We start from the raw sequence: 13,726 nt of genomic DNA, 5'->3' as shown, positions 1-13,726 counted from the left end.
TTATTATATAGCACTGACGCACCCACTCTTACACTATGTGCCACTGACCATGATTAAGGAAGGACCCTTCATATCCAGAAATGCAGGCCTGGAAAACCCTAGCCTACATTTCCAGTGCCTAGGGTCTTTGGGAGCCATAATTCTGGAAGCAGCAGGCACTGCTTATAGAATCAGGACCTAATAACTGGGTGCTAATTAGCACTAATCGGTATCAATTTGAAATAGGGTGCATATTTTGCTACACAGTGTGGCTCCAAATCCTAAACCACGCAACACAAAGGCCTTAGGAGGTTCATGAGTAGGTTGTAGGCATTCCTAAAATTTGTGCGCAGTGTTATAGAATACTGAGATGTGCACCCAAATTGGGCACCAGGAATTACACAGTTTCAGCAGGTATAAGTCTTGATGCCAAAAAATGGCACTCAACACTATTCTATAATGGGTTCTCATCTTTGAGTTTGTAGAGATCTGGAATGAACTTCTTGACTCCATTAGGCTTTTAGGCCAGCTGCAATTATTTTGTAAATTCCTGAAAACTTTGTTGTTCTCGCAATTTTTAAATGGTTTAACTACAGCCTCAACGAAATGATAATATTATAGTTATTTTTCTTATGCTTTTCTTATGTTCTTTAGTTTTTAATTAGTTCTTCCTTCTCCTATGTTTTCTGCTATGTACTCTAATCTTAATTATATGTGAACCACGTCGAGCTCCACTGGGAGATGACCCGGTATATAAACCAAAGATTAGATGAGATTATAGAATAGCATCTGAGCACTAGTTAATCTAGTCTTTAATGTGCAATAAGAAAAAAAATAAAAACATTAGGACTTCTGGAATCTAGGATTAAACATTGGATATTCACCGATACTATTTCACTAACAACATATCTATAAAATTCCACTATCTTTGATTCACAGGTGAAATAGAATCAAAGTTATTATATACAGATGCACTTGACTTACAATTATTCAGAAGTGGCAGAAATACAGCTTTTTTTTCCATGATACCAAACCATCCATGTTTTGTTTTTCAGGATTTTTTTTTCCATTAAATAATTTAATTTTGCTTCTTCACATATGCTTTTTATTCTGTGTAGTAATTAAGAAAATATTCCATAAGGTGGTGCCTAGTTTTAGGCATTAACAATAGACATACATGTCAGTAATTTTAGTTATCTATGTAAAATGGCACTCACTTGTATAAATGACCTCTTGATCAGCATAAAAGTTTATGTATTTGCTCACATGGTGCATACTTGCTAACCTATATGCATAGGCATCAATACCAACCTTACACCAGGTTTTACAAAGCCGTGGTAGAGATTTTTACCTTGGACCTGAGAGATAAATGTTCCTACACTCATAGAATTCTTATGAGCACTGGAGCATTTACCTTGCCGGCCTGTGGTAGAAACTTCTACCATGGCTTTGTAAAAGGAGCCCTTAAAAATAGGCACATTTTGGGTCAATTCTGCTAGTACTTTATAAAGAAAATAGCCACTTCCAGGCACATTGAGTAGGCATCCTGTTATTAATTATCCTCTACTTGACTATACAAGTTCAACAACATACGAGAGTTGCAGGCTCAGACAATGATCACTTCATGATTAAAGTAGTTGGAGCCCAGCATAGACATCTTGACATGTGTGAGAGACATTAAATAATACTTAAACTGCCTAGGTAAAATTCTTGGATAGCATGTTTCGTCTCAAGATACAAATCTCATCTGGTATTGCTCAAATTTAAAGACTTATCTTTTTCTAAAGACTGAAAAATCAAGTTTCATTTGAATATTATAATAAGAAGAAATTGTTAAAATCATTAAGCACATCTTAACACAGAACAGATTGGCATATTTGGGGAGATTTTGCAGTAGTATTTGGTACCCACCTGATGACACAAGAAAGAAAGTTGTAAGACATGAAGAATACTTCATTCTTTAGGGTAAAAATGCAAACTAAAATGACATTCACATCTTTTTCTTTGTAATCATATATTTCAAATTATTGCTTCTTGGCAGCTAAAAGTAGAAATATTGCACCGACTGTCAAGTCCAGACTGTAAGAATGCAAACAAACCGACATCCACTGTAGGTTCCTATAAGCCAGGGGTAGGGAACTCCGGTCCTAGAAAGCCGTATTCCAGTCGGGTTTTCAGGATATCCGCAATGAATATGCATGAGATCTATTTGTATGTACTGCATATTCATTGGGGAAATCCTGAAAATCCGACTGGAATACGGCTCTCGAGGAACGGAGTTCCCTACCCCTGCTATAAGCCATCATAGCATCTTGATAATGATGAATTGATGTTTATTCCTCGACAGGCAGCAGCTGAAAAGAGGTAATACTGTTTATAAGCCAGCTGGTGGGGGCAACCCAAACTTTTCCCTGACGAATCCGGTCTGGATGGTATTTTGAAGTCTTTTCATAGATAATGTACTGTGTGCAGAAGCTTTGGTCAGACCCAGGCTTTGCATGGTATGCCACCGTGTTGATAGTTTGTGTTACGTCACTGTCTGGCTTTGGCTGTCTGATAAGGATTTGCCCTCCTGCTGCTTTCGCCAATTCTGCCAGGTCATCCTTTTTGTGGTTTACAAAATTTCCCATGAAGTAAAAGTAGCAGCCATCAAGCAACCTTGGCAGCTATTAAAGAAACAAAACATACTAAAATTTGTCTCAGATCAGAAATAGCAGTAAGTGCTGAAAATTACAGTTCAGTTTCTCTTTCAAAATGTTGAACAGATACATGAAATGGAGATTCTAGAGAATACCTATAACAGCATCAATGAAGAAACTCAAGGGATCTTCCAGGAAGTGCTTCTCACTTTACTGGTTGATGGAATAGTAATCAATAAGATTCTGATCATGTACAGCACTCAGTCTTATAGAAACACTAACACTAGGATGGACACTTTATGAAACTGTGGCACAAAGCTTGATTTTAATTATTAAAGAACTATTGAAATTATAGCTCTGTACTGTATACGCCTTAGTTTTCTAACGTGCAAAAACAAACACGTGTTTACTCATTCATTTTATAACAGGTCACCTAAACAAAATCACCTTCTGTGTACTTAAATTTATAGAATACTGCCATCCATGTGGGAAAGTGTACACTTATTACTCCTAGCAGAATTCTGCACTAGAGAATGACACGGGGACAAATTTTTCCCCATCCCTGCAGGAACTCAATTTCCCCATCCCGTCCCCGCAAGATTTGTCGCTGTCCCTGCTCCATTCCTGTAAGCTCAGCCTTAATCACACAAGCCTCAAACACTTATGATTTTAAAGTGGTTGAGGCTTGTGCAGATGAGGATGGAGTTTACAGGAATGGGACAGGGACAGGAATGAACTCGCAGGGATGGGAAAATGAGTTCCCGTGGGGACGGGGAAAAATTTGCTCCCCATGTCATTTTCTATTCTGCACAAAGAATTTGAAAATTATGCACACATGCACTAGGGCATGACGCTCTGTCCAGTGAAAAAGAAGACTGGCATACTGAGCCAGAGGAGTACTCTTGGTTCCTTCCTGATGAGTGCCAAAAGCTACTGTTGTCGTACTATTGGAGAAGACCCAAATCTCTTGGTTCACCAGTGTTTCCTGTAATCTGGACAGAGCTAATTGAATGGCTCTAAGCCACACATGGGCAAACTACAGCCTGCGGGCCATATCCAGCCTGTTTAGGGTTTTAATCTGTCCTGCCAACCATCCGAACCCTGCTGACCGCGAGCCCTACATACCTCCCGCCAGAGCAGCGTCAAACTGGCAGCACTCTAAACAAGCTGCTTCGCGGCCTTCTCTCGTCAGGGAATTCCCTCTGCTGCATCACTGATGTCATCAGTAACACTACTACTATTATTTCTATAGTGCTACCAGGCGCACGCAGCGCTGTACACAACACAGAGAAGGCCCCGATGAGAGAAGACAGTGAAGCAGCCTGTTTAGAGTGCTGCCAGCCCGACGTTGCTCTGGAGGGAGGTATGTAGGACTCGCGGTCGGAGGGGTTCGGATGGGAGGGAAGGATGGAGGGTCAGTGGGAGCTCGGCTGTGAGGCGGGTGCGGGTGCTCAAGGATTCTGCTGCACAAGGGATGGGAGGGAGGGCGGGAAGGATGGAAGTTGGGCAAGGGTTCTGCTGCTTAGGGGGATGGGAGGGATAGAAAGATGCTCTTGGTACAGCCCTGCTGTCAAATTTAAGAACCCATTGTGGCCCACGAGTCCAAAAGTTTGCCCACCTCTGCTTTAAGCCCTCACCAGTTGAGTGACCAGTGTCGCTGAGATGGTGTCCCAACACCCCTGAACAGGATAACAATAAAAATGAGCTCCCCAGTCCTGAAGGCTGGCATCTTGTCATCACCATGATCTAGGAAGTAAAGCATAGTGGAATGCCCCAGCGGAGCGATTGCGGGAGAAGCCATCAGGCCATGCTTGCTCGGCTTCCAGAGGCCAAGGTAGATAGGTCTGCAAGGCATTCCTATGCAGAACCCGGGGCGGGAGAAAAGCATGTTGTAGAGCACGCATGCGCTCCCTCGCCCAAGGAATCAACATCCAACGTGGCAACCATTGAGCCCAGAACCTGAAGATAATCCCATGCTGAAGGAGCCAACCACTCAGAAGGGAAGAAAGTTGAGCACAGTTTCTGCCAGCGAGCCACTGGCAGATAGACGAGACCCGCTGCCGGGTCGAAAGGAACTCCCAGGTATCCAAGCAAGTGCTTGGGCATCAGATGTTGCATTTATGTCTTTTTTTTTTTCATGTTTTGAAACTGACAATCCAACCCAGGTCTTCCAGCACCTGGAGCACCGGCTCCAACGTGCCACATCCTTAGGCCAACAAGGAAGCTGATCAGCCAGCCCTCTAAATAAGGGTGCACCTGGAGACCCATCTGCTGCAGGTAAACCGCCACCACCTACCATCACCTGAGTGAAGGTCTGGGGCACTGAAGCCAGTCCAAAGGGCAGGGCCAAGAACTGATAATGCCGTTCCAACCTGAACCTGCAAAACTTACAAGTGAATTAGAAAACAGGGGATGTGCAAGCACATCTTTGTAAAATCCAGAGAGGCAAGAAACTGTCCTAGAAGTACTGCTGCAATGACTGAATGCATGGTCTCCATTCATAATCGTGGAATCTTGAGAGCTGCAGTTCTGTGCTGAAGATCCAGAAGAGACCTCCATTCGTCAGGGCCTTTATTTGACACGAGAAAGTATATGGAGTATCTGCCTAAGCCTCAGAGATTGGGTGATACTGTGTCCATAGTTTGAAATTCCAGCAAGCGCTGAACGGTGGTTGGAATCTTGAACACTTTGTCCGGGCGATTTGAGCAGAGCCCATTAACCAATCTGTCAGATCGAGCAAATTCCAGTCTGCAATCTGAACAAATAAACTCCCAAACCCATTGGTTGGGCGTAATGTCCATCCAGACAGCCAGAAATGTTTTGGGATAGTCCCCAATCTGCAGCGGGGCATCCGCTGACCTGGCGCCTCTGCATCAGGAGGCACAGCACAGAAGTCAGGAGGCTAGGAACGTCTGTATCCATTATACCAACATAGGTAGCCCTCAGATAACACCTACAATGTGTCACTTGCACACGTCTGGAAGCGCCAAACAATCACAGCTCCTGAAAAGGCAGCCCAGCTAAAGGAGACTTGAAAGTGGAAACAGCAGCCTCACAATCTAACTGTGGTACCTGAGGCAATGGAGGGATTAAACGACTTGCAGACTGGGATTAAACTCATAACCTCAGGGTGCTGAGGTAGCAGCCCTAACCACTAGGCCACTCACTCCCACAGTAACCTTTTGAGACTGACATGAATTTGGTTTATATTAGAGTCAACTTTTTCCCCTTTTTTGGGGGGGGAGGGGGGAGGTTACTTAGTTTATATTTGGATAGGTTTATATTCAAGTATATACAGTAATTGTACTTTCTGAGTAAAATACAAAGATAAGAAATATTTGGCTCAAAAGAAATAAAAATCTGCCTCAATATATATCTACCAGTTGTTCATGGTTGAGCCTCCCTCTTTGTGGACCATCATGTATTTCATATCCCTCCTCTTGTTCTCGATCTTTAGTTGCCAAACATGTTTTCACCCCTGGGAAAAAAAACAGAGGAAGTGGTTTACGCACATACATACACTAAGAAGGAAAACTGTTCAAAAACTGTTATATGGGTTTATGCCATGGCCAGTATGCATGATGCTGTCTGAGTCAAACTATAAGAGCCACTGCTTGCAAGATAGGTCAGATGGTTTGAAAACAGGGTCCTTACTAGAGTTTAAAAGATGAGGAGCAGCAAGCTGCTCTCGCCACTTGCCCCAGAACAACCTGTCAGTGGTGGCATGATTGAGAAACTTAATTTCTTCTGGTAAGACAGTTAGGCTCGGATCCTATCGCTGATGATTTAACAGATACAGCTAGAATTCTGAAGTGTGAGAGAAAGGTACTAGCAAGGGATTCCTTGTTCTTTAACAGAAGCATTTGATGCACTCAAATGAAGGAATGCATGTCAGCTGATGCATTTATATATTTATTCAATTTTCTATACCGTTCTCCCAGGACAGCTCAGAACTGTTTACATGAGTTTATTCAGGTACTCAAGCATTTTCCCTGTCTGTCCCAGGGGAATCACAATCTATCTAATGTACCTGTGGCAGTGGGGGGATTAAGTGACTTGCCCAGGGTCACAAGGAGCAGCATGGGTTTGAACCCACAACCCCAGGGTGCTGAGGCTGTCGCTTTAACCACTGGAGCACCAGTTAGCTGAATCTAATCGGCAGCTGCCAATTCAGTACTCTGAGCCATAAGTCTGTAAGACTAGAGTGATTTGTGAACATATTAGTTGCAGGCAGGATCTTGGTGTGGGTGGTAATTGCAGTTGCTGAGGCCCTCCTGGCTGGGTTGCTCATGTGTAATCCCTTCCTTCCTTACAGAAATGCACACAAATATCTGAAACAATTCATAGCTGGTATGGGACAGTTGAGTATCTGCTAAAATGAAGAAAAAACTCTACTGGAATATCCCACCTACTGGCATTCAGACTTAGAAAAAGGTAAACTTGGGCTTCAGTAGGTTATATCATCTTTCTATTTAACTTTTTTAGGTCAATAGTCTGCCTTTTTAGTAAAGTCAGTTTAGATAATAGTGTAGACTTCAGAAGCTCTCATATGATTTTTTTTTTTTTTTTGTTTGAAGTATTTTTTATTAAACAGAAAATAGGATGAACATACACAGCAAGCCAACATGGCTCCCATAGTTGATGGATATGCAAAGGCAGAGAAAGAAAGATACAAAAAAACAACATAGAGATCCAATACAGGGGTTGAGGACAAATCCCCCAAAGAAAACCGTTCCCCATGACCAATCCCTATCCATCAACCAGCAAACGAAAGGCAACATTCAGGTAGAAAATATCCCCCAGTTCATCATTTTCCACAATTTTTTGTAAACAGAAAGAGAGACCCAACACAAAAACGCACCAGAACACACTCGAACACCAATCTACAGGCACACCCACACATACACACACACACTCACATACCCACACACAACCCCCCATCCCCCCGCCCTACCCAGGTGATTGGAAAGAGAAAGAAAGAGAATGAAAAGGAAAATAGGAGAAAGAAAGGGAAAAAAGGCAAAAGCCATCACACTGAAGGAGCCCCCTCTAATGCTGCCTGCCAAAGAGAACGATACAGCCGCTGGGAAGTTGTCATCCCCCCTCCCTACACCCCGGAGTTCCCAACGGGCCACCTCCACAAGAGACCTATGCCAACCCAGCACATCAGGTGTACCCTCATCCATCCATTGTCGGAACACCCCCCCTCTTAGCCACCAACAGCGCAGTATAAAGAAAGCGCCAGTGTTCTGTCCCCAGGCCCTGGTCATGCACCGCTCCCTCGCATCCCAAGACAAGGAGCAAATAGGACCACTGAATGGGCTGCCCCACTATCCCAGCCAGGAAATCCAACACCCCATTCCAGTAAGTATGCAGCTGGGGACATTCCAGTAGCATGTGCAAAAGGGTCCCCCGTAGTCGCTTACATTTAACACACAAGTCAGAAACCCATAAGCCCGCCCTGGCTCCCCGTGTCCTAGTGAAATATGTACGATGTAGTAACTTAAACTGTGTTTCCTGCAACTGGGCAGTCCTGACCCCCTCGCAACATCCGCAAAACAAACCTTCAAAAGGTCAACACTAACGGGCTCACCCAACTCCATCGTCCTTCGAGAGGCCAATGGAATAAGCAAAGAGTCTCCCCGTTCCTCCCGGGCCATCCCATACCAAAGAGACAGGGAGTTTAGAGGTGCAGGTATGGACAAAAAAAGATGGTCCACCTTCAAGAAACTAGATCCGGAGGGGTTCCGCCGTCGATAATCTTCAAAGTAGTGTCGCAGCTGTAGATACGCATAAAAGGGCATGGCAGGCAAAGACCAGGTGCGACGAAGTTCGTCATGCGAAGGAAATTGCAATACAGCCGGAGGGCAAACATGTCCTAGACAAAGCCCAGAGCCAAAGCAGACTGTCACCCCTCTGGCCCCTCCCACTCCCGGGGGGAATTCAGGATTACCGCGAATAAATTGGAAAGCCCAATTGCCCTGCCCTCGCCCAATGGTCCTCCTCCACCAAAGCAGTGCCCGTCGCAAGGGATCCAGCCAGACCAAATTACCGCCCACCTGAGGTCGTCGCCACCGAGGGAGAGACAGGCACGCCAAGGCACTGTACAGAACTACCCAGGAGTCAAAGAGGCCCTCCGGGGCAAACCGAACCGTACAAGTAAAAAGCTCATGGACCCAGCGCAGGAGAGCAGCCATGTTATACAAACGAAGATCAGGCAACGCCAGGCCCCCCCGGTCCCGGCTCTGAGTGAGCTTCCGAAGGCATATGCGGGCCCGACGGCGATGCCATATGAAGGAGCCAATAAAAGATTGAAAAGTCTGGATCTCCCTACCCCATATCCAGAGTGGTATCATTTGTAAAGGATAGAGAAGTTTCGGCAACAAGACCATCTTAACTAAAGCAACCCTACCCAGGAGAGACAGGGGGAGGTCCCCCCAACGGAGACACAGATCACGAAGATGGGCAAGCTTAAGCACAATATTACGTCTGTATACAGTAGCCCAGTCTGCACTGAGGAAAATCCCCAGATATTTAAGTTCTCCCGTAGCCCAGCGAAAAGGAAACGTGGACAGTGAACGCGAGGCACAAGGAGAGGAAACTGGCAGGGCCTCAGACTTGCCAAAATTAATACAGAGACCCGAAAAGGACCCAAACCGGGCAATAAGACTAGTAAGAAGTGGGATAGAAGTTCGGCCCTTACCGACGAAGAGGAGCATGTCATCTGCAAAGAGTGTGATCTTACAATCTTCCCGCCCCACACGGATACCCACAATATCCGGGTCAGTTCGGATCTTAGATGCCAGGGGTTCAAGCGAGAGAATAAACAGCAAGGGCGACAGTGGGCAACCCTGCCTGGTGCCCCTCCGCAGGGGAAAAGAGGCCACGTGGCGTTTATTGACGAGAAGTTGGGCGGTCGGAGCGGTATAGAGACGAACAATCCAGTCATGAAACGGACCATTAATACCAAACCGCTGTAGGATCCAGAAAAGATAAGGCCACAGAACCTTATTGAAAGCCTTCTCGGCATCCAAACTGGCCAATAAATCATCCCCTGCCCGTCCCCGACCCTCACGGAGTGCCACCAGTGCTTTAAGAATGTTTGCAGAAGAAAAGCGCCCCGGAACGAACCCAACTTGATTAGGTTGGACAAGAAAGGGGATCACCCGAGCCAAGCGGCCTGCTAAGATGGCAGTAAGGATCTTCATATCCTGGTTAAGCAGAAAGATTGGTCGATAAGACCCCACCAACTCAGGATCCTTTCCCGGTTTAGGGAGTATGACTACATGGGCATGAGTCTGTTCAGGAAGAAACCGATCAGCGGCCTGGACATCTGCATACATAGCACTCAGAGCTGGTCCAATATGGGGTTTCAAAATTTTGTAAAATTCCGGCCCCATACCGTCAGGCCCCGCAGCCTTAGCAGGCTTCAACTTGCCAATAGCAACGTGAATCTCAGAGCACGTAATGGGGCCATTGAGTAAGTCCCGTTGAGCGTCGGTAAGGTGTGGAAGGGCTAAATCCTGAAAAAACAAATCCCGCGACGCTTCATCACACTGTCCCGCGCTGTATAGATCGCTATAAAAACGCACAAACTGCTCCTGAATGGCATCATCAGCCGTGTGCCTCACCGCGGGGCCCTCCCGGATACTGGATATACACGTAGCTCTCCTGACAGGTCTAACAAGGTTGGCCAAGAGTTTCCCCGCACGGTTGCCCCATTTATACAGTTTATACTTGTAAACATCGATATGAGTCAGCGCTCGGGCAGTGAGAAAAGCATCGATATGCTTACGCAAACCAAGGTACGACTGACGGGCCTCGTCGGAGCGATGCTGTAAGTGGTAAGCCCTACTTTCCCTCAGTTGTTTCACAAGCGATGTAAGTTCAGCATCCCGCTTTTTACGCTGACGGATAGTGTAGGCAATAATGCAACCCCTAAGGTATGCCTTGGCGGCCTCCCAAAACACAGTGTCAGAGACATCACTTCCCTCATTAGCTTGTTTATAGTTAGTCCATTCCTCAATAAGGTAAGTGTGGAATGCATAGTCCAAATATAGAGTGGGGTTGAGTCTCCAGACACGGTCAGGGGAGGGGCCTCCCCACCTAAGAGTCAACTGAACTGCCGCATGGTCACTAAAGGGGACATCCAAGATGTGGGTACGCACCACCCTCCCAATAGACCGAGAAGGGAGTAAAATGTAGTCCAAGCGTGAATGACTGTGATGCACCCCCGAGAAAAATGTAAAATCAGCCTCTCCAGGGTGATACACACGCCACACATCCTGGAGATCCAACTCCCCCATCAAGAAATTCACCCCCAAGCGTTCATTGTCTCTACGCACTGCCCGAGGTGGTTTACAATCAATGGAGGGGTCACTGGTAATGTTGAAGTCCCCACTAATAATAAGTTCGTAGGCAGGAAGTGCTGTAAAGTGAGCCAGGACACCCGAAAAGAAAGCATGCGAATAGACATTGGGGGCATATAAATTACAGAGCACTACAGGTTTGTCAGACAAGGTCCCAGCCCAGATGACAAAACGGCCCTGAGGGTCCTGAATAACCGTGTGCGTTACCACGGTGAGCCCTTTATGAATGAGAATAGCAACACCCCGTTGTTTAGAAGAGAAGGAGGAGGAGACAACCTCACCCACCCAATCTCTCGACAGCTTACGGTGTTCAGCAGCCGTAAGGTGTGTCTCCTGCAAGAAAGCCACCGAAGCTCGCTCCTTCTGTAAAAAGGAGAGCAATTTCGTTCTTTTCACCGGGGAGTTAATACCCGCTACATTCAGTGTGATGCATGTGAAGTCAGCCGTAGCCATGAGAAAAACTAATAGCCAAGGCACACAAGTGGTCAAGCATAGTATAGTCCTCGAAGGCCTCCCAGCCTGACCCTCCAGGATGAGCATAAAAGATCCAATCACCCAGCCATCCAACACCCCCCCACAGACAGCCACCCCCACCTCATACCGACTCCACAGGCACACAAGCAGACAGCAGAAAAACACAACACACACACCCCCCAAACTCCCCAATCCGCACCCCCATATGCACTCCAAAACCAGAGCAAAACTGCAGAAGGAGCCCCGGAGCAGATCCCCCACAAATCCCCAGCAACACCCACCCAGTCACCCACCAAATCCCACCCCAACTCCCCCATCCCAGACAGAATAAAAATTATGAGGAAAGAGCTCACGTCCAACCCCCACAATCCAGTCAATAAATCAAACAGCAAAATGTCCAAAACCAGTAAAACAGTACACAGGTCAGCAATTCACAATAAAGGGCAATAACAAGAGAGAAAGAAAGAAAGAAAAAAAACAGAACAAAAACGGGACCCAGTCGCCCATTGTAAAGTCTAGGCACCGCACTAGTCCCACGCCACAAAAGGTGCAACATCAGGCACAGTGTCCAGATCCAGACCCCCGCATGGAACACCGTCCAGAACTCAGGGTCGTGGCCACAAGAACCAGAAAGTAGAGGCCAAGGGGGTACCCCACCACATTAATCAGCAGCGGGCAGCAAAGTAGGCCTCCCCCCAGGACAAGGCAAAACAGAGAGGGCAGCCAATGAACCACGACTGCTCCGCCAACCTAGCCAGCACCCGGCTGCTCCCCTAGAAGGTCAAGGAGCCAGGGGAGGCAGGCTCTGTAGGTAGGCTTTAAGGTCCTCCACAGATTCACAGATCTTCGGGCCTCCTGCACCCACAATGCGAACCCTCGCCGGAAACTGGACGATGAAACTCAGCCCTCGGTTCCGAAGCTCGGCGCAATAGGGGCCTAGGGCACGTCGCCGGGCAGCAACTTCTGCAGAGTAGTCATGGAAAAGTAGCAACCTGTTCCCCATATAATCCAGCGCTCATTTTTTTCGATACAGGGACATCAGCTGGGCTTTATTCGCATAGTTAAGGTACCGAGCAATGACAGGTCTCGGTCGGTCGGCACCCTCCTGCCGCACTCCCAAACGGTGGACCCGTTCCACAGCCATTTTTGGGCCCTCAGGAGGGAGACCCAGGGCTTCAGGGAGCCAGCGTTCCACAAGTCACCAAAGCTCCTCATCCTTAACAGATTCCGGGAGTCCCACTAGACGCACATTATTACGGCGACCCCGGTTCTCCTGGTCTTCAAGCCTGGCATGGAAAGTGGCACAACGTGTCTCCAGCGCGCGAACCTGCGCCTCCATGCTGCACGCGCGATCCTCATGGTCCGCAATGCGAGACTCCGCCGTGTGCAGCCGTTGTTCATGGCGCTCCATGCGGTCTCTGATGTCCTCCACGGTGGCCTGCAGCTTAGATAGACGATCGTCGATCACCGTTGAAATGGTCCACGTCATTTCTTTCACAGCGGCTTCCTGCAGGACCACCGTCGGGGAAGGGGGAGGCTCGGACGCCATCTTGCCGGTACAGGAGGGCTTAGGTGTCTTGGCCTGGCGCACCGCTTTTATAGGCATAACTCGAGCCCAAGCCCACCGACAGGAACCGGAGTCACCCCCAAGATGCCGCGAAGAAAGCTCTGCACGCCGATACCGGCCACGAGCGCGGCAGTGAGAAAAGAAAAGAAAAAAAAACAAAAATAGGCGGGTGAGGGTCGGAGCTCGAGCACACGGTCACCGCTCAGCACAGCGTCATCACGTGACCCCTCTCATATGATTTTATATAAAAAGTATTTTAATCTAGGACAGATGTAGACAATTCCAATCCTCGAGAGCAGGAGCCAGGTCAGGTTTTCAGGATATCCACAATAAATATGCATGAGATAGATTTGCATCTCAAGGAGGCAGTGCATGCAAAGTCCCCAGGTAAGTAAATCATTAAATACCTTTATACAAATAAGAGCAAGGGGCAATGACTGGAAAGCAGTATATATTAATGCTCAAAGTATGGGAAACAAAGTTCTTGATCTAGTGGCTGTTATGGAAGAGGCTGAGTTGGATGTACTGGTGTGGTGATCATGGAGACATGGTTCACATGGGGAGAGGTATGGCCAGTAGGAAAAAGGAGGTATTGATGCCCCTGTATAAGACTTTGGTGAGACCTCATTTAGAATATTGTGTACAATTCTGGAGGCCGCACCTTCAAAAAGATATAAAAAGGAAGGAGTCAGTTCAGA

At 46.9% G+C, this 13,726-nt stretch overlaps 1 protein-coding gene across 2 annotated transcripts in view; it reads right to left on the bottom strand.

Annotated features, from left to right (window-relative positions):
* Positions 1-762: 762 nt before the first annotated feature.
* Positions 763-13,726, bottom strand: part of BARD1 (BRCA1 associated RING domain 1) — a 132,016-nt gene continuing 119,052 nt past the window's right edge. For both annotated transcript variants that reach the window (XM_033947000.1, XM_033947001.1), the window contains 2 exons: positions 5,999-6,096; positions 763-2,645 (listed from right to left, as the gene is read on the bottom strand). In XM_033947000.1, coding sequence (XP_033802891.1) covers positions 2,313-2,645; positions 5,999-6,096 — 431 coding nt within the window. In that variant the 3' untranslated portion in view covers positions 763-2,312. The remainder of the gene's footprint in view (positions 2,646-5,998; positions 6,097-13,726) is intronic.

Source organism: Geotrypetes seraphini, chromosome 5 (assembly GCF_902459505.1).
Source record: "Geotrypetes seraphini chromosome 5, aGeoSer1.1, whole genome shotgun sequence".
NCBI lineage: Eukaryota > Metazoa > Chordata > Amphibia > Gymnophiona > Dermophiidae > Geotrypetes > Geotrypetes seraphini.
The sequence above is the reverse complement of the archived record's forward strand: the minus strand, read 5'-3'. Positions and strand labels throughout refer to the sequence as shown.